Source organism: Cuculus canorus, chromosome 6, assembly GCF_017976375.1.
Source record: "Cuculus canorus isolate bCucCan1 chromosome 6, bCucCan1.pri, whole genome shotgun sequence".
Taxonomy (NCBI): domain Eukaryota; kingdom Metazoa; phylum Chordata; class Aves; order Cuculiformes; family Cuculidae; genus Cuculus; species Cuculus canorus.
The window spans coordinates 5,837,485-5,858,898 of NC_071406.1; the positions used below are offsets into that span (position 1 = coordinate 5,837,485).

The window sequence follows — 21,414 nt, forward strand, 5'->3', positions numbered from 1 at the left end:
ATCCTAATGCATCAAGCAAATTTGACCTTTCCTCAAAACTTAATGAATAGATACCAAAGAATGTTTTCTTGTGAATACAACACAGATGTTGTACAACATCTGTCTTAAAGTGGTAATTAGATATCCATAAATACCACCCATTCACAGATATCCATAAATGCTCAGTGTCTGAAATGAGCAGATATAAGGCACAACCATACGTGTTCTGTAGCAGCTTTGGTCCAGTTTGCGCATGTTGCAGTCAATTTCAAAACTTTACTGCCCTCACTGAAGGTAGGATCGTTTCACTAATTTCCAATTAAGCAATTTAAGATGATGCTTATTGGCAAATTTGTGTAGCTTTAATATATACATTTAGGACCCTCTAGACACAACATGCCAAAAAAATATGTAGCCATTCATATGGACTCATTTCATATCCGCTGTTTTTGTATAGAGCTTAAAGGTTTCAAATTCTTGCATTACATATGCCCTAAAATATAGTCTTAGGTGACTAAATGTGGTCTTGGAGAGCATTGAAATAATATATATTGCTATCAGAGTATGGAGACTTACGTTTATTGCCCAGAGTGAGTGATTTTGCAGTCTTCAACAACCAAAAAAGAATTTTAACATAAGAAATGATTTCAGATAACCACGAAAGATCTACTTGAGTGAAAAATACTGATTTTGTGTTAGTTGACATTTACCTTATTTTTGTTTCATTATAATAATCCCTAGGCTCTGAAGATCAAGTTCTCTATGTTGCTAATGACACTGACATCCTGGGTTTTGCATATCCATTCAACTACAGTGATGCTCGTCAGCAAATATCACATATTGAACATAATTCAAGGATAACTGGAATAGATGCATATTTTCAAGGGGACATGATTGTTTGGAGTACTCAATTTAATCCAGGAGGGATTTTCTACAGAAAACTTCACGACAGAGAGAGAAGGCAAAGTAACAGTGGGTTGATAGTAAGTGATGAAATTCAAATATTACATGATACAGATTTCTTTTGATTTACTTTTCATTTCTGATTGTCTATAATAACATGTGCTGACTTAGTGAATTAACATGCCTGTCTGAGAATGATTTTATTCAATTGGTAAATGTGTCCACTAATGTCTACTTTCCTTTTAAGACTATGACAGACTTGGGCGAGTGTCTAAGTTAAAACAACCAGAGTATTTTAAAATTTTTCTACAGATAAATTCTCAGTATGTTAGAGACTTGAAAAGATCATATACCATCAAGGCTTTTTATTTTAAGAGAAAAATGGGGGATATAGTAGATGTATATAAGCATCACATGGTTTAAAGAAAAGCATGAATTTCAGATCCTTGGAAAACAGAAAATGTAGGTGGGACAAGGGCAGGCCTGATTTCTGTAGTGGCCATATAAGCAATAATATTGGCAAAGCTATGACAAACATTTAAAAATCAGAACAATAAGTATTTAGTTCTTTATGTGTTGAACTGCATAATATCTTCTTTAGACTAAGTACAAATCTCATTTCACACTTCACAGTGGGAATGTGGATTTTTATAACCTAAGGCAATTTCAAGTGGTCTTTACTAGAAGATAAAATAAATGCAGATTGATACTGATTTTACCCAATATATTTCTACAGAATTTTCAAGGAAGTGCTGATGCGAGATAGTAATATCATCTTTGCATCCGAGTTTCCATAATGCTTTAATTTATTTTTACTTTGCATTAAATGTGATGTCAGAGAAGAGAGTTGTTAGTTTTTTCTTGGCCAGAAATAAATCAGATTAGAAATCACACCTGTCTAGCTGTTTCCTTAAACGTGGAGAGGTTACAAGGATGAGCTCGTACATCACATGAATACTTTTATATACCCGGTAGAATAAACAGCACTAGCAAGAGTAGACTAATCTTTCATCTGTCACTCAGCTTCTTCACATCTCAAACCACTTCTAAGTACCTTTCACCCAAGGATATTTTCTTTACAAATGAACAGCATTCCTGACCTTTAATGCCAGGAGGGCAAAAAGCCTGGAGATGTAGACACCAATGGACACTGATGATACCTTAATTGTGTCATGGCATAGATATGGGAAGAGTGTTTGCAAAACAACTCTTCCATCTGCCCCGGCAGAAGAGGCTCTAGAATTTGTTGACAGGAAGTGTATGTAAAGCAGATCTGAAATAGAAAATTATTCCTAGCATTTCCAGAAGGTCAATGACATCATTTGAGTTGGGGGGAAGGATATGTTGAGAACCTAAGTATGTATTCCAGATGTGGAGTAATTCTACTGTGGCATTTTTCTTATTTGAATATGGCAGATAGCTGTGCCTGAGAAATCCTGGCATAAACATCTCTCTATCAAGTTCATTATTAGAAAATAATGAATTTGTAATATCTTGTGAAATTCAGAGTATCAGGGTGGTTTGTTCTTGGTTATTTTTATATTAATATGCTAATACCTTCTGCAAGGACAATGAGTGTAGCTGACCCACAACCTCTCTAATGGATCTACATCTTCTTCCAGGTCCATAAACCTGAACATAAGCTTCCTTGAGACTTCTTCATAATCCAGGGGTTGAAATTTTCATAGGCAATTTGGCATTATTTCCCTGTTTAACCTAATCAAGACAAAATGTTCTTAGAATTGCTATTTTTTTTTAAATACGGGAATTCTTTTTCTGCTTAACGTATCTCTGTTTTGCCATTATGTCAGAATACTTCCTCTTAATGCAAAATAGTTGAAAAGAAATGTTCTTCTTTATACATCATTTTCTCCTATCTTCTCAGTGCAGGTAGGTGCTTGTGAACATGCTTGATCCAAGCCATAGAATGCTTTTCTACAAACCTGTATATGGAAGATTCACAGCTTGTATCTGAATATATCTTGGACACGTTTCATTTATGTTTGTGAAGCATTTACTTCTCATCATGCTAACTTATTCAGAATATTTTCCCAGCATTATCTCATTAGTACTCAAATATTATTGCCTTATATATACATATATGGCATATATAAATATATATATAGAAAAATGATGATCAGTAAGTTAATTGGTTCTATAGTGTTACTTTAATATTGTCGCTTGAATTTGGTTTTGAAAAGCATGAGAATTCCTTAATTTTGACCCAAGTTTTTTAATGGATAAGTTTTCAAAGGTTACATTATGAATATTATATCCAGACTTTGAGATGTAAATCAGGACAGTAAACTTGAACAAAGTCACCTGCATTTTCAGGTAATTGCATTAATGCAAAAATCCATCTCAACTACAATTGCTCCGTGGAATTAGCATATCAAGAGCCTTTCCCAGAGAATAGCTTTAAGTATCTCTTGTATTTTTCTGTGAAAAGGGGTTTAAGCTCAGTACAAATTGAAGCATTAAAGAAAATAGTAAATATCAACTCTTCAGAGTTCTTGGCAGATGCGGGAGAGGATTGCATTCTAATCGAGTTAAGACAGTACAAGTGAATTGGTGACAACTGGTGTAGGTCTTTACTGGCATAATCCTTTGTGAGAGATTTATAAGTTCTCTGAGAATAATATTCAACCCACAGTGATGTACCACTTAAACTCAAGTGCAGTTTTTCAGGGAAGAGGATGCAAAGCTGAGCATTAAAATAATTGTACCATGTAGGAAGGAAAAACACAGGTTTTGTCAGTATATTAGTAGCTTGCTCCAGCCTCGCTGTTCTGAGATCGTAGCAAGGACCCTTCCCCCTCATGTGATACACCCAGGTATATGTTCCCCCAGAGCCCAGTGAAATTCAGTGCATCACTGCAAATGGAGACGATTTCTGGACTGTTTGTTCAAAATACACTATTCTTTAAAAATCTGAGAACCCGATATCTCTCATTTACTAAAAATATACTAAAAATATTCTTATTTGAAAACTCTGCCTTGTAAGAGTTGACCAAACTCTTACAGTTTCTATGAACCTCAGCCAAAATAGATTATAGCCTATATATGTTCTGTTAATACACACTACATGAATCAGGCAGGTGATTTCCTGTTTACCTAAAGGTGCAGACACTAAGTAAATTCTCTAAAATGTGACGTTTAATTTACAATCATTTTCCAGCTTCCCTTTAGAAATGTCTGCTGTCACTCCTCTGTTTCATTCTGTTAATCTAACCAACCTGGGGCAGGGGGGTGTTGCCTGGTGCTGTGTTATTTGTGGAAAAGATGTTTTCCAAGGACAAAGAGGTATTATTTTTAAGCATTTCCTGCTTACATCCATACTTTGGAATGTCTAGGCACACACCATGATACCGTTATTACAGGAGAGCTTCTGTATGATTGCTTGCTGATGATAGTAGGTATTCAGATCCAAGAAATACTTAAGGAACATCTGTGCGGCTCCTTTCAGCTCTTCACTAATTTCACCAGTATGCTTCCAGTAGGTTTTCTGCTTCTCCTTCAGTTGCGCTTGTCATCAAAATATTTTGGTGTACTTAAAGGTGATAGCATTAACTTTTGGGTTTGCCCTAAAGCTATAGCACTGTATGGATGTTGTTTAATTATGTAGTTAGGGGACCCTCTCTGTCTGGAATCATCGCATTGGCATTTTTAAATGTTCCTGCTTATGTAATACAAATGGCTTGGAGAACCATTCCCTCTACTGGGCTGCTCGTCTGTCGAGGAAAATATTCTGTTTCAGCAAGTAGAAATCCAAACATTTCCTAATATTATTGTTTCCCATTTATTTTTACAGTTCTAGGGATGTATCATTTGATAATGTATTATTTTTAATGAAAATATTATTTTTTATTGAATTATTATTATTTTTTAATGAAAATATTTTAAGCAATGCTAAATCATTGGTTTCCAAATTTCAGCTGTTACTGCAGCTTCTTTTTAACCCCTTCCCTTTCTCAATGGTTTTACAGTAGGCAGCAGTCTGATCAAAAGTTGACAAGCTGACCTGCTCAGCAGCTGTGCAGAAGCTTCTGTACTGCAGAAGGTGATTAGGCTTCAACCCCCAGTTTTGCTAATAAGTTGAATAACATACATCAAAGTGGACTAAAATAACTGTAGAAAACCTTAATGTGATTTTTTTCCCTGTATTTTCATACTTATTCTGTATGCAAAATCATTCTTTAAAATTAACATAATCCAAATAAGCTATTAGGTAAAAGCTCATTTACAGTAAGTAATTTTCTTAGAGAGTACAAGAAGATGCATAAGGCATGAGAAATATGGTGTAGCTAGGCTGAAACTTAATGAACAGAACTGAGAATTACACGGTCATGGCATCAGCGAGTGGTTCTTATTCTCTTTTTTAAATCTCTTAGACCAGATGGCTGCTTTCCGTTTCTTCTGGTTATCTCCTTGTTCATTTGATCTTTCACGTGCTCCCGGCATTACTGGAATTTCATTTCTGTATAGTTGAGAAGAATGAGAAAGGGTCATTGTTAGTAAGCAACCCAGCCCTGACCTTAGAATCTTTTTGGAACGTCCCGTTGAGTCCTCTGCTTCTACTAAGGCTTTTTGGGAACCGTGCCTCGCTCCGCGTGGTAACTCACATCATGTGCTTATCAGGTTCCAGAGGAAAAAAGTACTCTTACCATAAACAGTGGTTCTTGAGCATTCTCAAGAAATGCAGGGGACTGTGCTGACCACAATAACTCCTCTCCATTTAAAAGAATATTTGTTTCCAGTCTTGCAGGACGGTGCCGTTAATCCTGGCAGTCTACTGCGTAGTAAGTGGAGATCTCCAGGTATGAGAGGTTTCTCAACACTGGTACCTGAATGTGACCCAGAATTAAAAGGAATTTGGATTAAAAATACGATGAATCTTATCAGCAAATACCCAAATTTTGGAGTATCTTGTTACTTACATGAATGCTGCTTGGACAATGTAACAAAAAGAAGCTATTGCGTGCAAATGCTACATTTCTTGAAAAATAAAGTAGTTTAATTTTTGTGCTCTTTCTGGAAGCATATGCTGCCTTACTATTTTATAACAAAGAGTTATGATGAATTTATTTTTTTTTAACTTTAAAAAAATTACTCTAACCCTGGTTTTAAATACATACTGTTTTGTAAATGGAATGATTGATTTTGCTGCTTTAATACTTATCTAAATAGAAATTCAAGGTTCTTTAGAACATGCATTTGATGACATTTTTGCTGAATTAAATGTTTCTGAACAGTGAACTATCTACATTCACCCTAGTGGTCCTATTATTTCACCTAGAGAATGAAATGACCTTTATTTTATGACAAAAATAGTCTACAAATCTCTTTTGGTCCTAGGGAACTCTGACACTTGAGGAAAACAAGTTAGTTTAGGTTTTCTTTCCTGATTTTTAGTTAAAATAGTAGTGTTTCATTACTGCATTTGTCAAAAAAATGGACAGTTTTTTGTTCATAATTTAACTTGATATCATTATAGGTAAACACACAATTGTGTGTATATTTAGCTCATGCAAATCTTGAAATTCTGAAGATATGCTGCATTCATATATATCTTCTATTTGAAATGTAAACTATGCCTAGGACCCTGTTTTAGGATCTAAGCTGTATTCGGAACTGTAAAATCATAATAGAGATGCTGGATTTTATAATTTTAAACTTGTAGTCAGTCAAGCCTCATATACGTGAAGCTGAATATTGCACTAACTCTAGTTTTAGTGTGTGGTGGAATACAATAACAGTCAACAGCATAGGAAGAGAAGCATTTCTAATATTCCCTTACTCTTGCATGTTAGTATTGGTCAGAATACAGAGGTACTTTTGTGTAGTTTTCTAAATGATTTTATTTATCCTTGCCAAATCGCTGAGTAGTTGTACCCAGGATGGTCTTAAGCAACATTTTCAGTGAGGAATTTGAGATGGGACATTATACCATAGTTCTGCTTAGAGTATGATAGAAGTATGGCCCTAATTCTTCCTTTTCCTTTCCTTTTGAATTACAGTTGGTAAAATTTATTTCCTTCAGTATCAGTACTTGTGGTAGTTCATGCCTAAGTGCCTTTTTTTTTTTTTTAAAAGTAAGTAAACTTAAATGCAAGAAAACAGTTTTGAACCATTGACTGTTCAACTGCATTGCAGAGAGCTATCAGCAGATCATGTCGAGTTTATAACCTCCAGGGGGAGTTTCTTTCCAATGCAGTGTTTTTAAATATTTAACCACATTAAAGGTAGAAGTTACTTAAATGTAAAAAGTTACATAAATCTGTGGCTATGCAGCTGCCGTGGAAGATCATTTCCATAAAATCTGACTTTAACATCTGTTTCTTTTAGTGTCCAGAATTCAAAAGACCTAGGGGCATTGCTGTTGACTGGGTCGCTGGAAATATTTACTGGACTGATCATTCCAGAATGCATTGGTTTAGCTACTACACAACTCATTGGACTAGTCTGAGATACTCCATCAATGTAGGTCAATTGAACGGACCTAACTGTACAAGACTCCTCACAAGCATGGCCGGAGAACCATATGCAATTGCTGTAAATCCGAAAAAAGGGTACGTATGTTTCAACATTATTCTGGTTTGGTAATTGGAACAGAAATGCAAAGTAGAGTAAGAGAATGACTTCTACAAATGTCCGCACTTTTTCAAGTCATTCACTTAACTCTCCTGCTTACTTTGCCTATATGTAAATCAGGATCGGTTATTGCCCATCTCTCAAGCAGGTTGAAAGACTCGTAATAATTTAATATCAGTGAAGTGTTTTGAGGTTCTGTATAGGCATCCAGCTTATTTTTCACATTTAATACTTTCAGGATGATGTACTGGACAGTTATTGGGGATCGCTCTCACATAGAGGAATCTTCTATGGATGGTACTCTGAGAAGGATATTGGTTCAAAAGAATCTGCAAAGACCTACAGGTATACAACTTATCCATTTTTCCTAATTTGATGGCGCTTGCTAACTCAGCGTAGATTTGCTGACTGAATTCTAGTTTCTAATTTTGCAAAAAAAAAAGTATATATTTTTTAAAAAATATATTCTTGTTATTAGTATGGAGCTACTAATCAGATTCTTAGCTTTGTTTTCAAATGATACATCTTAATAAGAGTTAAACTTTTGTAACAAACCTTAACATGATGATTTTATAAAGTGGTTCCAAAGGACTATAATCAGTTAAAATATAGTTTATTCAATAACACTGAACAAGCAAATCAAGTAAGATAACATCAGTTAGTGGTAGGACACATTTTTTAAGAGTGCATATGAAATATCACTGCCTATTCTAGTTTCTTTCCTGAATGCACTGCAAAATAGTATAAACCAAAGTTTAGGTATTCAAAGAAGCAACAAGGTAATCATCTCAGTATTTTACAGAACTATATTGAAGCCTATTGAGATCTTGTGAATTATCATTAGGTTAGGCCTGCATTGGCAGGATAAAAGTCATTTTTATGACAAAAGAAATAATAAACCCAGAATGAAACGTGTCTCTGAAATAGCAGCATCCCCTCTTGAAACCTCAAATGACTTGTTCATGATCCCTTTTCTCATGCAATGTTTGATGTTTCTTCATGCTTACAATGATAATTTGTTATTATTGCATTGCAAATTAGGGGTTGTCCAACTTTGGTGCACATATCTTTTGAAACATAGGCTTTTTTTCGAGAGGATGCTTTGTGAATATCTAAACATCTCAGAAGCTGCCACTATCACAGCAATAAGTAATAATATTTTAACAGACTGTTAAGTCTCATGCTAAAGTGGGTTTATGATGTTGTGTATGCAGATTACACTCATCCATTACAGGAAACATTCTATCTTTATTGTCATGATTAGATTGAAATATAGAAACTTAGGAAATTACATATTCCTCTTGGAGGAGAGGAAGCTTATGGTCCTTAGGTAAGTAAGAAGCACAATAATAATAATAATAATGAATGCTATATAGTCAATACTAAATTCTGTAAGAAGCTCCTGTTTATTCAGATTGAAAGAGAACAGAATTTTGTTTGTCGTGGTTGTTGCATATTCTTTCCTGGACTACTTATATAAAACATTGTGAACGTATCAGATATGCAAACGATTAAATTTAGTTCTAATTGCTGGAATTGTGCTTTTTTTGTCTCTTATTGTTGGTCTGGTTGATTGCCAAGTTTATGTCCCACAGAGACACCACTTCATTGGTCATTAAAGGGTATTTAAACCCTTCCCTCGCCATCAGTATTGGCTTATTGAATTTATTGAATTTTGTAGATAATAATGGTCAAACCTTTGTGAAAATGCAATTATTTGCTTCTTCCCTTACAATTAAAGATTAATCCCTTGATTATTTTGTATAGAGAAGTTTCATGTAAACACTCAACCAGAACTTTGTCTCTTTACAAGGACAAATAAAAGGGAAATTAAGAATATCAGCAGAATTACCAAAAATGAGCAGGCTTTGTGAAGAGGGAATTTCGCAAGTTCCTTGCCACAGTATTGCACTCTCCTGTACCTACTCCTTGAAAACAGTTGTGTGGCATTTTTCTGTGCTTCTCTTCCTTTGCTTTGTGGTAGAAGGTACAGATCTGTGGGGTCTTTTAATTTTTCAAAAGATGCTTCACACAGATCCATGTCTTTGTAGAGGAAATGGAGAAAAAGGACTTCAAGCCATTTTTTCCTGTGTCTTTAATACTTCCTCCTGAATGAGACTTTAGAAGTATTCTTTAAATGAAATTGAAGATTTTCCTGAACATCTGTGTTCCACTGCTCTTAAATTTATCACTAAATATGATTTTCCTATTTCAAGTAAAGGAGAGTGAGAGTTTGAGGATTTTGGCTTGACTTCTCAGGATTTACATAAAAATTACTATTGCAGGACTGCTATCTGCATAAAACAAAAATAAGTACCTTTTTACATTGTGTTATCCGCGGTACTGTGAAAGACACATAGAGAATGCTATTTATATATTATTTACTATTTAAATATTCTTATTAAAATGCAAATAATTTAAAGCTGAAGACTGGGGACTGCTTCTAAAACATTCTCCCTTACAAGTGTCGTGTATTACAGAGTTGGCACATTGTGATTAACTTTTACCAGAGTGATTCTGTTCAGCTGCATGTCTGAATACCAGTGTTTCTTTAAAAGAGAGGTTTAGGGGTTTTTAGATAGAGTTGCAAGTGTAAACAAATTTTACTGGTCTGTGCATCAGACTTCCTTCGCTTCCTCTCATCTATCTGTAGGTGATTAATTTATGACCTTAAAAGGAGAATTTTTGCTGCTATGTATAATTTCTTTTGATGTATTTTTTCTGACTTACCTACTTACATAAATAGGAAGTACAATACTTTTTCCCATTCTTATTAAGAACACACCACAGCTTCAAAAGCTCAGAATTCAATTATGTTATGCTTCTGATATTTTTTCTTACTGACACTTTTGACGTGACCTAAAATGCCATATTTATGATCATCTACTGAAACACGGACTGCTTGGTTTAACTATTCAGTGATTGGCTAGAGGCTGGGTAGTCGCAATATTATCTATCTTTTAGTCTCTTTTGTGCTCGCAGTCACTCGCTCTTGTCCTTTCTTTTCATATATGTGTGAATATATACATCTGTCCGTATCGCTGTTTTAAGTCTTGCAAAACTAATTTAATTAAAATAATCTGACTTTTAAATCTGTAATAGTTACTACATGTGAAGTATTGGTGATAACATAAACACTCCCAATAGTTATATTCCTGTGGAAACAAGGCAGGTAGGGAGACCCTACAAAGTCCGAATGCCTTGTTTTTAACGCGTGGTCACACTGGTGCTACTGCTTAGAAATCTATTGGCATAATAGATTTTTTATTGGTAGAACAAATTACAGGATTAGATTCTATATTTAATTGCCACCTGGTATATATCCCTTCCTGCTGAGGATAATGGATTTGAAAAGGCAGTGACCTTGGAAGAGTAAGTTAAAGAAAGTAAAAAAACATGGTTGCCTCAAGGGGAAGGTTTTAGCAGAACGTGTTATATTTTATTCTCCTTAGTTTCAAGTTATGTTTTTTCGTTGTCACCATTTTTGTGTTCACAAGAATAGGAGCGGTGTAAAAATGTACAGTTATATAAAAATATTAAGGTTTTTTTCAGGTTTTATATACCTGTTTGCAATTTATTTTCTTTGTAGGTCTCGTAGTTGATCATTTCAGTCAGCGTTTGTTTTGGGCTGATTTTGAATTATCTGTCATTGGCAGCGTTCTCTTCGATGGTTCTGATTCAGTTGTGTCTGTGAGCACTAAACAAGGTATGGAGAGCTTTTATATGTTTTCTGATTTATTTTATTCAGCTGAAAGTTCACTATTCAGAGAAACTGTACAAAACCCATAGAGATTATTAAGTAACTCATTGCTTTTATTAGATAATACTTCAGTTGTTATCTAAATAAATAGATATTTAAGCTTTAAGATAAGCTGATAAAGCTACTTTAAGGGAACAAAGATTCAGTGGTACGTGCAGATCTCCAAGATTCTTAACTAATCAATAGTTTATGTATTACCAAATAATGTTGTGATTAATATTTATACTTGTCCTCACTTGGATTTACATAGTGACGGGAGGATCTTGACTAGTTGGAAATTAGAGCTGTCTGCCCAGCACAGGAATCCTGTAGTTTATAGAACAGTTGACCTGAATCAGTTCTGGGGAAAATAATGGGTTTAGCTTTCAGACCAGTACGTAATCACAGAATTCTGCTAACAGAATGTGAATGAGGAAAGTTCCTTTCATGAGGAAAGAGATTCTGGTTAAGCAGGCTTTGGTTTTGTAGCATTGCATGCTGGCTTTTTAGCAATTTGATAATATATGTAACAATTTGATAATATATATACCAATTTATGAAATTTGATTAGAAAAGAGAGGAACCACTGTAAAAAACATTGAGAATTTGAAAGCAGGCTTTTTAGGGGGATTTCTTAGTAGGCAAGCAAGAGAGTTTCATTAGGATGGTATTACATGTACTGCTACTGAGTGTTTTAAACAGCGCTTTAGAATTCACCAAGGGTTTCTGGAAGATACTAGGAAAAAATTCCCATAATCCAAATTAAGCAGGAACACATTTAAATAATCTTATTCTAGTTTAATAGCATCTCATTTCACAATTTGGATCGATATCCTTGGAACTAGTCCTCTCGGGGAGGATCTCTTTGTTGAAAGTAGGGATGTGACTACAACCTTTTGTAACACTGGAAAATACCGTGCAGATGCCTGACAAAGAGTTTAGAAGACAGTAACTGCTCCTAAAAAGCTTTGCTTGCACTTCACAGTGCAAGAATAGAAGGAACTTGAGTTGATGACTTTCAACGTATTTGCTAGCATGGAAAGACTGTGCTAAACAGTGCCAAACCAAAGAAAAGGGGGAAAGTGGAATGTAGAGACTTTTTTGCTTCCATACATAGCATTAAATACTTAACTACAAGATCAATAAAACAATGTCACCTTTGTCTCCTGTTGATATTTTTCATAACTAGGGAAAAATTAGAGAAATAGGACCAAAGGAAAGTGGAGAGAGTTTAGAAATCGCTTTACAATAAGACTAAAACCTTCAGCCCATTTAATTAAATAAGTATAAAATAGTGAATTACAATTAATAAATATGTTTATTGAAATAAAGTCTGAATGCCAAATATCAATAGGGTGGGAAAACAATAGGAGCAAATAATTGAATTGATTTCAATTGATAATTGAAACTGAATATATACAAGTGAAATAGAAAACCATTTTTAATGGAAAAGGCGATAATAGTATGAACAAGGTATCACAAGAAATGATAAGTTCTGTTTCCTTATGGCTTCAAATCAAAAGGGATGTATCTCTAGCAAAGAAGTTTTAGTCAGAAGCTATAGCCTTATTACATGGGTAAATATGTGAAATTCTACAGCCAGTTGTGCATAGGAAATCCAAGTTTGTGATCTAATTGACAGCTCTTAAAAATAAGTAATGGTTAGAGGCTTAGGATTTTATTTTGCATTACTTTAATATAATTATGAATTAGAAAATGTGGGATATGAAACTTAGCATTTCGAACTTGTTAAGAAACTGAAGAAATGTTCTGTCTAAATAGTTTATATACAGCAAAATAATTTGTTTCTTTCTTGTCACATACTTCTAGTTAAAGTGTTGCAGCTAAGTGTGTTCTAATTAGGTAGTTGTTACTGTGGGATTTCCCTAATTTTCAGTATTCAACCACTTTCTGAGGATGAATTGAGTGCAAAGCTAATGCCGAGTCTGAGATTTTAGTTGCTTGTAGTATGGGAAGAGTTCCTTTTTAGAAGCAGCGTTATAAGAGACTGTGGGTACAAAACAAGCTGTCTGAATAATATCTTGGGTGGTAATTGCAATAATGCAATTGAAGTTATTATTAAATCAAAGTTGTTGATTATTTCAGCTGAATAAATATTTATATTATTCATTTTTATTAAAGGTTTACTACATCCGCATAGAATTGACATTTTTGAGGATTACATATATGGAGCAGGTCCTAAAAATGGTGCATTTAGAGTACACAAATTTGGCAGGAGCCTTGTAGAATATCTAAATGTGGATGTTGATAAAGCAAAAAGTGCCTTGATTTTTCACCGCTACAAACAAATGGACTGTGAGTAAGCATAATGACTTTAAAGTTAATACTGAGCAAGTTCACACTGGGGGAGGTGGGTAAACAAGTTGTTTAAACATAAACCAAAGCCTGATGGTATAAACTGAAAATAGATTTAGTTGTATTTCTTTATCTAAGTGTAATTTTTTTTTGATGCATTTTCTCTCCATTGAGAAAGACCATTGGACAAATGATTGCCTTCTGTACCCATACTGTAAATGAGGTATGAAAAAAAAATCAGATGAGAGCGGATTGCAAATAGCTGGAGCCACAACCAGATGAGGGTTTTTACTGTGTATTACTAATGCATTTTTTGTTACTGGAATATATTCTGTCCTGGTTGTAAGTCTTGCACTGCCATTTGAATGAGCGCGTTCACTGATTACAGGCTGTAGATATTCTGGAAACTGGGAGTGTATCAGAATTTTTATATCTGACTATTTATTTTTTTCCTAGTTTGAAAACGCAGTGCAAATCTGGGGAAAAAATAACATTTTTAATGTTCTGTGTTTTTAAACAGTGCCTAATCCATGCTTGGACCTGACCTGTGAATTCATTTGTTTACTTAACCCTTCTGGTGCAACATGTGCTTGTCCAGAAGGAAAATCATTGGTGAATGGAACGTGCATTGAACAGAGCCTCTTAGGTAGGTATCAAAAACTGCGTGAGTTAACTGAGCATGAGGAAACAAAATACCTGATTCAGAAAAGCTTTTTATATTCACTAAAATGAAAAATGAGCTTTCAGCTGAACTGATTCAAGTTTACATTTAGAAGGTTGTGTCTATAGAATCATAGAATCACCAGGTTGGAAAGGACCCACCGGATCATCGAGTCCAACCATAATATGTGTTGACAACCATATGTGTTGACAAAATGAAGTTTGAAAAGCTCTGAAAAGCTTTGGGTTCCAAATAAGACATTAGGCATTAGAGAGAAAAAAATGACGTTGAAGACTATCAAGAAACACCTCTGCGAGGACTTCAGCAGCAGTCAGTGACAGGACTAGGGGGAATGGTTTTAAGCTCAAAGAAGGGAGATTTAGATGAGTTATTAGGAAGAATGTTTTTTCCTCTGTGGGTCGTGAGGCCCAGGTTGCCCAGAGCAGTGGTGGCTGCCCCATCCCTGGAGATGTCCAAGGCCAGGTTGGATGAGCCTTTGAGCAACCTGATAACAGTGGGAGGTGTCCCTGCCTGTGGTAGGGGTTGGAATTGGATGGGCCCTTCCAACCCAAACCATTCTATGATTCTATGATTCAAAAGGTATTAAGAGAAGAAAAAAAGTAACAAAAAAAAAAAAGAAAGAATAAAACAGCTGTAATATTTTTATCTAAAATTATATTTTACTGTAACATCTGTAATGGCTAATGTCGAGACACGGGAAGCCAGACTTCATGGTAAAAGAGCTACTCAGTTCTTGCTATGCTTCAGGGGAAAAAAACTCTTTCCCTAGAAGATAATATATTAAGTCCTGTAAAACTGTTTCTACTCTAATTGAGGCTAAACCTAAGGTGGTCAGACAATTGGAGTGAATTCTTAGTCAGCTTGAATTTTAAGTGTTTCTAGAAATCATAGAATAGGATTTCTTATGTGTGTGAGAAGTCAGAAAGTATTAGGATGGCTTTTTAATGTTTAATTCCAGGCTCAGAAGTGCAAGTGATGCATATTTTGGTGAGATCCTCAGTATTTAAAATGGTCAATTTAGCAATTAAATTAATTTACCTGAATTCTCATCATTCTGTGGTGAAAATCTCACCTATTTTTACTGTCTAGTCTTTAAATATTGAATTAATACAGCCGTGTTTTAGTGTTTCATGATGAGGTATTAATAAATCTATCCTGTGTAGCAGCAACTCTTTCTGTATCAAAAAAAAATGAAGAATAATTTAGGGAGTAAAACAGTATTGGAAAACTTGTCCTCCATAACAAGCCCATTCATGTTTTCTCCTTCTGTGGGAGTAAATTGTATGCAATGTGTTTACAGTGCCAACTTTTATGTGTACTTACGCTATGGTCTAGCAACAATACAGCAAATGAAAGCTTTATTACTGCACCATCTTGGCTGAATACCTATGAATGTGTATTTATTTAGTAGTTATACAACTACAAAGTATTTTATAGCTATTCTACCAATGTTTACACTGTATGGGGAGAAGTGATGTCACTGAAATAAATGTAATAGAAAACATTAGTATGCTGTACCAGGCTTCTCACTTTGAATACAAATAATAAGGTCTAAACACCCTTTGTCATCAGAGAGCACCCACTCTTCCTGCCCTTCCGAGTGTCAGCCCTTCGTTCGCCTGAGATGGACATTTGTCTGCTTGGCTACATCTGACTTCAAATGAGGAGCCAGAAACGCAGCAATAAAAATACCAACATTTTCTGCTGATACAGTACCACTAAAAATTATTTCAAATGACCCATAGTTACTACTTAGGTGCTGAAGAAAGAACAAATAAAAGAATATTGTTTTTCACTGGTGACTGGTAATAATTTGAACCTATAATTTCAGTAATGCTCCAGTTTTACTAGCAGGGCAAAGTATTGTGCCATGGTAGAGTTTTCAGGAGGGTATGCTTTTATTAGAGAAAGATCTGAAGAAGCTTTTAAATTATTTCACTGCTGGTTGTAAATTTTTATGGATAGACAGAAAATGCCTGTGGAAGCATTTTTATTATATTGATAATTTTCAGTATCTTCCCACAACTGCAATATCTGTTATACTTTTTTAAAAAGCTGATGGATAAGTGGTTTTTAGTTTTCTGATTACCGTTATATTAGAATTAAGGTCTAGGATAGGCTTTTTTGCACATTTTTTTTTCTTGTATGTTATTTTTGTAACAGTAGATTGCAGGTTTTGTAGCCTCACAGATTACAAATTATGAATTGAAACAATCCCCAGTATCATAGCACAGTCACAAGGGTGTGGTTTTGCACTATTTTGACGTTTTGTAAAAAAGCATAAAGGGGGTGTTAATTGTTAACACTTCACTTAGGCTTCCAAGGATCAATAGATATTCCTGGGAACATCAGAGTTGGCTTCAAGATCACCATCTTGAATTAATACAGGCTTATAATTAATGGCTGACTGGCAACCCACTTGCCATTAATAGGTCACTAATAGTCAAGTTAAGTTCTAAATCAGGTTCTTTTCCTTTAGGAAGTTATGCTGTATGGAATTAAAAAAACATAGGACTTGTAGTCTTCCTTTCATTTTTTAATGAAGAGCCAGAAAATTATATGAACTATTCCAAACCACATCCAATCAACTTGTTTAAATCTAGCATTAGATTGTCTTCATTATCTCAGAGCATTTTTGGCATAGTTATGGATGTCATTAACCCAAAACCAGCAATTCCTGCCTTACATGGCTAATAAAACTTGTATATCGTAATAGAGTGACCTAACATGAATTCAGAGGGAGGTTATATAGTCATATTTTCTGTTGGTCTGCAATAAAATCCTAATTCTAAGTCAGTTGAAATATTCCTGTTGATTTTGATGGTTTTCTGTTTTGTCCCTAAAAGAATGAAATCCAGACGATTTTAATTTGAGCCCTGAATATCTGTGAAACACTTTTAACTGATGTATTCATTTGGGTTGGTTACTGGTTTGGTCACGGTACAATAGCTGTATAATGGATAGGTTGCAATGATCTGCACAGTTTATATTTTGTGCGCTCAAAAATACACTACCACTAATTAACAGATTTGAAGGCCTAACTTTTTAAGTCTCTCTTAGTGGACAGAATTCATGTAGCAATAGAAGTGGGGTGTACTGATTGTTTTGTACGTGCATAGTAGCTGTTTCAAGTCATGTGAGAAATCTTTTAGTTTCACAAATCGGTAGCAGTTGTGGCTATCAAGAACAAATGTGACTCAACAGCACTTTTTGAGTGATAAATAATTGAATTTACAGTAGTAGACAGTAAATATTTGGACATTCATAATACTTTTTAGGGTCTTTAAATGATCCTTTGAAATGTAGTAGAGGAGCTAGTAGGAGTAGATTTTCAGGACTTGACAGATTCAAAATGGGACAGCGATCTCCAGTTCCCATCCATCTTGAATAGTCCCCCCAGGAAAGTCTGTGTTTGAAGATTCTGGTTTGATAGTGCATACGTCTCTGTCATGCCTTCCAACTTATAATGATTATTTTCAACATTATTATGCCATCCTTCATCTTGGTCGGCTTTGGCCTGACTGCTGTAAAGATGCCTTGCACGCTTTGTGAAATTCCTTATTAATCACTCTTAAGATTGGTCACTGAGAGGTAATCTCAATCTGTTCTGTTTCTTGTGACTGTATCCCAAAAACTCACTGAGGTTCTGGGTCGTTGGATTGTTGGTTGTTTATTTAACAAAAGAAAATGAAGGTAAGTCTTGAAATTCTGCATAATATTACTACTGGCTTGACCCACTGAATTGATTTTTCTTCCCGAGTCTTACATGAGGAATTCTAAATATTGAATCCTCAGTGACTTTCTGTAAGACCGAATCCAGATTGCTTCAGACAGCTGTTTCTCCAACATCTCACGCAACTGACAAGAAGCAGCTTTTGGGTTTGATTTGGCTTTTTCAAGCCATAGTCATTGCAAAATATGTGAGTTGTAGCTTTCAGAATGTTTTTATAACAAAATAAAAGTGAGTTCCTGTGTGTTCTTAGATAAGCTTCCATCTCATTTCTCCCTAGATGATTATGATTGACAGAGCACAGCTCTTTTGTGGTTTATTTATGGACTGTAACAGGGCTGGCTTTTTCAGCTACCCTTCAGTTTTCAAATGGGTAGAGTATCACTTCATTTTCCTAAATGAGACCACTGGATTTGCATCCATTAGGTTTATTGTATCTAATTGTCTGTAGCATAGTGAAGCTAAAAACGTGAAGCTGAGAGGATGAAAATGCAAAGACTTGCACTGGAGGAAGACAATGTGTACCACAGCTGAATGAGCAAAAGTAATGAACACTTCCAAGAGTTCAGTATTCTGGAGCTGCATGTTTATCACTTTCATTTTAAGAAAGGAATATTTGTGCTCTTTTGGCTGGATGAAAACCCTGAGAAAGATTACAGAGAATCAGATCTGACGTCGCTTCTGAACAGAGATAAAACATATAATTTATCATGGTGTTTCTTTCAGCAGTTCTGTGGGAATTTACCTACTGCACACACAGTTTGCAGTAGACCAAGTGCTCTGGCTGGGGATGAAGAGGTTAATCCCTATGTACCTGCTTTTTCACCTACAAAGTCTGCCTCAGGAAGCTGTACTAGCAGAAGCTACGGCAGTTCAATCCATGCTGTCTTCTTGAATTCTGTCCTGCTTTTCAGTCTTTTTAGATATCAAATAGTACTGGGGTCAAATACAGAAAGCTGTTTGGGTTTGAAAGAAATCTTTTGTTTACAGCTGTATCTTCTGTATTTACCAAGGGGTTAACACTGGGACTGGTATTTCACAGAACAGAAGAAAAAGGGTGATGTTGTGGCAGGCATCATTTTATTTCTCACTGTCCATCCTTTTGTTCTCCCTTCTTTTCCATTTAAAATTGTAAAGCAAACGGATTTTTAAAAGATAAAAAAATCTGAAGGGAAAACGGAGGCGAGTGTGTTTTACAGCATTCAAAATTTGAGGATTACAACTTGTTCTGATAAATTTTATCATATGGAAAACTGCAGATAACAAGACCCTCATTTGGAAAGACAGAAAGATTTATTATACAGCCTTGCCATAACGTTAGAACTCTGCACTCTGTCTTCAATAGGTGCATTCAGCTCAGGAAAGGATAAGCTATACCCATGACTGAAGGGTAAGCAAGAACAAATACTTTTCTGCCACATGAGATGAGTATTTTCCGCTGTGGGGAAAGGAAAGTCTTCTTGTCCCAACGGATGTAGTTCATTAACCTTGTGCTCCATGGCTTCACCTCTCCGTTTAACTGCCTAGTCTGGAAATCGGGGTAATTCAAAGGGGAAAAAAAAATAGCCAAAAGTAAGATGCATTTTTCTCAAAAAAGAAAGGGCTGTTACACAAATGCGAATAAAAGACGTGTGTGTGTGTGTGTGTGTGTGTGTGTGTGTGTGTGTGATTGGGGAAGATGGATGGAATATCAAAATATTGAACAAGTAAAAGAAAAAACACCAGTAGAGAGTACAAAGGTTTACTTTGCTTCTTTATTAGTGTTGCTTCTATGTAAGATTTTTCTTCTGCTTTCATTTAAAAGGAGGAGTCAAAGATGGAGCAAATAGGCCATCAGTCCATTGATGTTTGTGTCAGTCATATCAGAAGGAAGAGTAAAAGACAGAAGGAAAACTGCAAATCAAATAATTTGTTTCTTTGTTAAAGCTATGTTAAGATTGAAGTAGGCAAGTCAAGGCTGCAGAAGACTAAATAACAAGGCCAGGAGAGAATATATAAAATTACATGACCTGTAACCCTTTCCTTTCTGTTATGTTAGAGAGATTCAGTAACTAGAGTGGGAGAGCTATAACAAGTGAAATTATTTACTTCTGTCATTTCAAAAGTGAAAAGAGCAGCTGAGAGGTCTTTGGGTTCCAGCAAGCTCAGACCAGTATTAAACTGACTCCAGAGAGAAACTTTTCTGATTTATTTTCTTTAAAAAAACCCTTTTTTTCCAATAGTAGGTACTTACTAGAGTTGTTCTGAGCTTTTCATTCAGGAATTCAGGTTTATTCAGAAATTCAAATGAAGAGTATTGATCTTTTTATAACAATTCTTCTGTGTTTCTGTCCTGTATTCTTTTTCTTCCTGTCTTCTCCTGTGGGACCATTTTGTTGCTGTGTCCCAAACAAAGGAATCTGGTCCCCATTTGATGTGAATCAGCTCATATTTATCTTCAGGCAAGAAAGCAGCAGCATTAAAACTCATTTATTGTTAACATCTTAGACAGTATTTCAAAACTGACTTATCCATTACATTTTTCAATCCCATTTAAAATCCAAAAGTGTTGTAGCAACATTTTGTTTCCTATTAGATTTGTGTTGAAACTCTTGAATTTAAAATGTTTTATAGACAACAAAATCCTTTTTCTTTTTTCTTTTAATTTTCTATGTTAATTCTATGGAATTGCTCTAGAAGAGAAGTATGACACGTTCTTAATATGCTATCAGGAAGGTTCATAAAAAGAGCACTTGTCTGTACTTCAGTGTTATTTATTCTGTTTTTTACCAAGTTCTGCTCTATAAAGTTATGACTACTGATAAGTAAAACAGATAAGATAAGCAAAACAAAAATAGACCTTCTATCCAATAAGACATGCTACATTATCCATTTAAACAACTTCTGTAATGAGTAACTGAAGAATGGTTCACGGAACATCAAAGGATTTAATGAACCACCCAAATAAATAGAATACTGAGGCGTCCCCAAACTCCCAAATACAAAGTAGCTTTGTTACAGCAGATGTATATAAACAGGGTGGATACAAAAATATTAGGCACATATGATGTTTCATGTTTTTATTGTAAAACACTTGGAATAATGATTAGTCAGTCAGTTCTTGGATTTATTGTCTAATTTGAGCTTAATTTGGGAAAGAAGCAATTGCCTGAAAGATGATGTTTCCAGAAGTTTTGTTTAAATGGGTTTGATCCCAGGTTACATGCCTGCAACATCTCAGCAATGGCCATGAAAAGACCAGCCTGATTCTGCCCAACAGACATGGGCAAGAAAGAGACCTGGGTGCATCCGAAGAAAAGGCCGTTGCACAGTTATATCGCTGGACTCTGCAGAGTCCCTGTTGGAGGGACTTACTGAGCTATGGGATATCTGACATTCCTAAATTCTGTGCTTACAATGCAACGTGTTTCTTCATAGATCAAAAATAGGAGTTGGTGTGCCTGTGTCAGTTAGTGTTAAATCTCAACAAGTATG

General features: G+C 35.1%; 1 protein-coding gene across 1 annotated transcript in view; it reads left to right on the forward strand.

Annotated features, from left to right (window-relative positions):
• LRP1B (LDL receptor related protein 1B) overlaps positions 1–21,414 on the forward strand; it is a 722,645-nt gene that overhangs the window by 662,166 nt on the left and 39,065 nt on the right. Inside the window, exons 77-82 of the mRNA XM_054070318.1 lie at positions 721–962; positions 7,228–7,451; positions 7,712–7,818; positions 11,063–11,179; positions 13,355–13,528; positions 14,049–14,174. Coding sequence (XP_053926293.1) covers positions 721–962; positions 7,228–7,451; positions 7,712–7,818; positions 11,063–11,179; positions 13,355–13,528; positions 14,049–14,174 — 990 coding nt within the window. The remainder of the gene's footprint in view (positions 1–720; positions 963–7,227; positions 7,452–7,711; positions 7,819–11,062; positions 11,180–13,354; positions 13,529–14,048; positions 14,175–21,414) is intronic.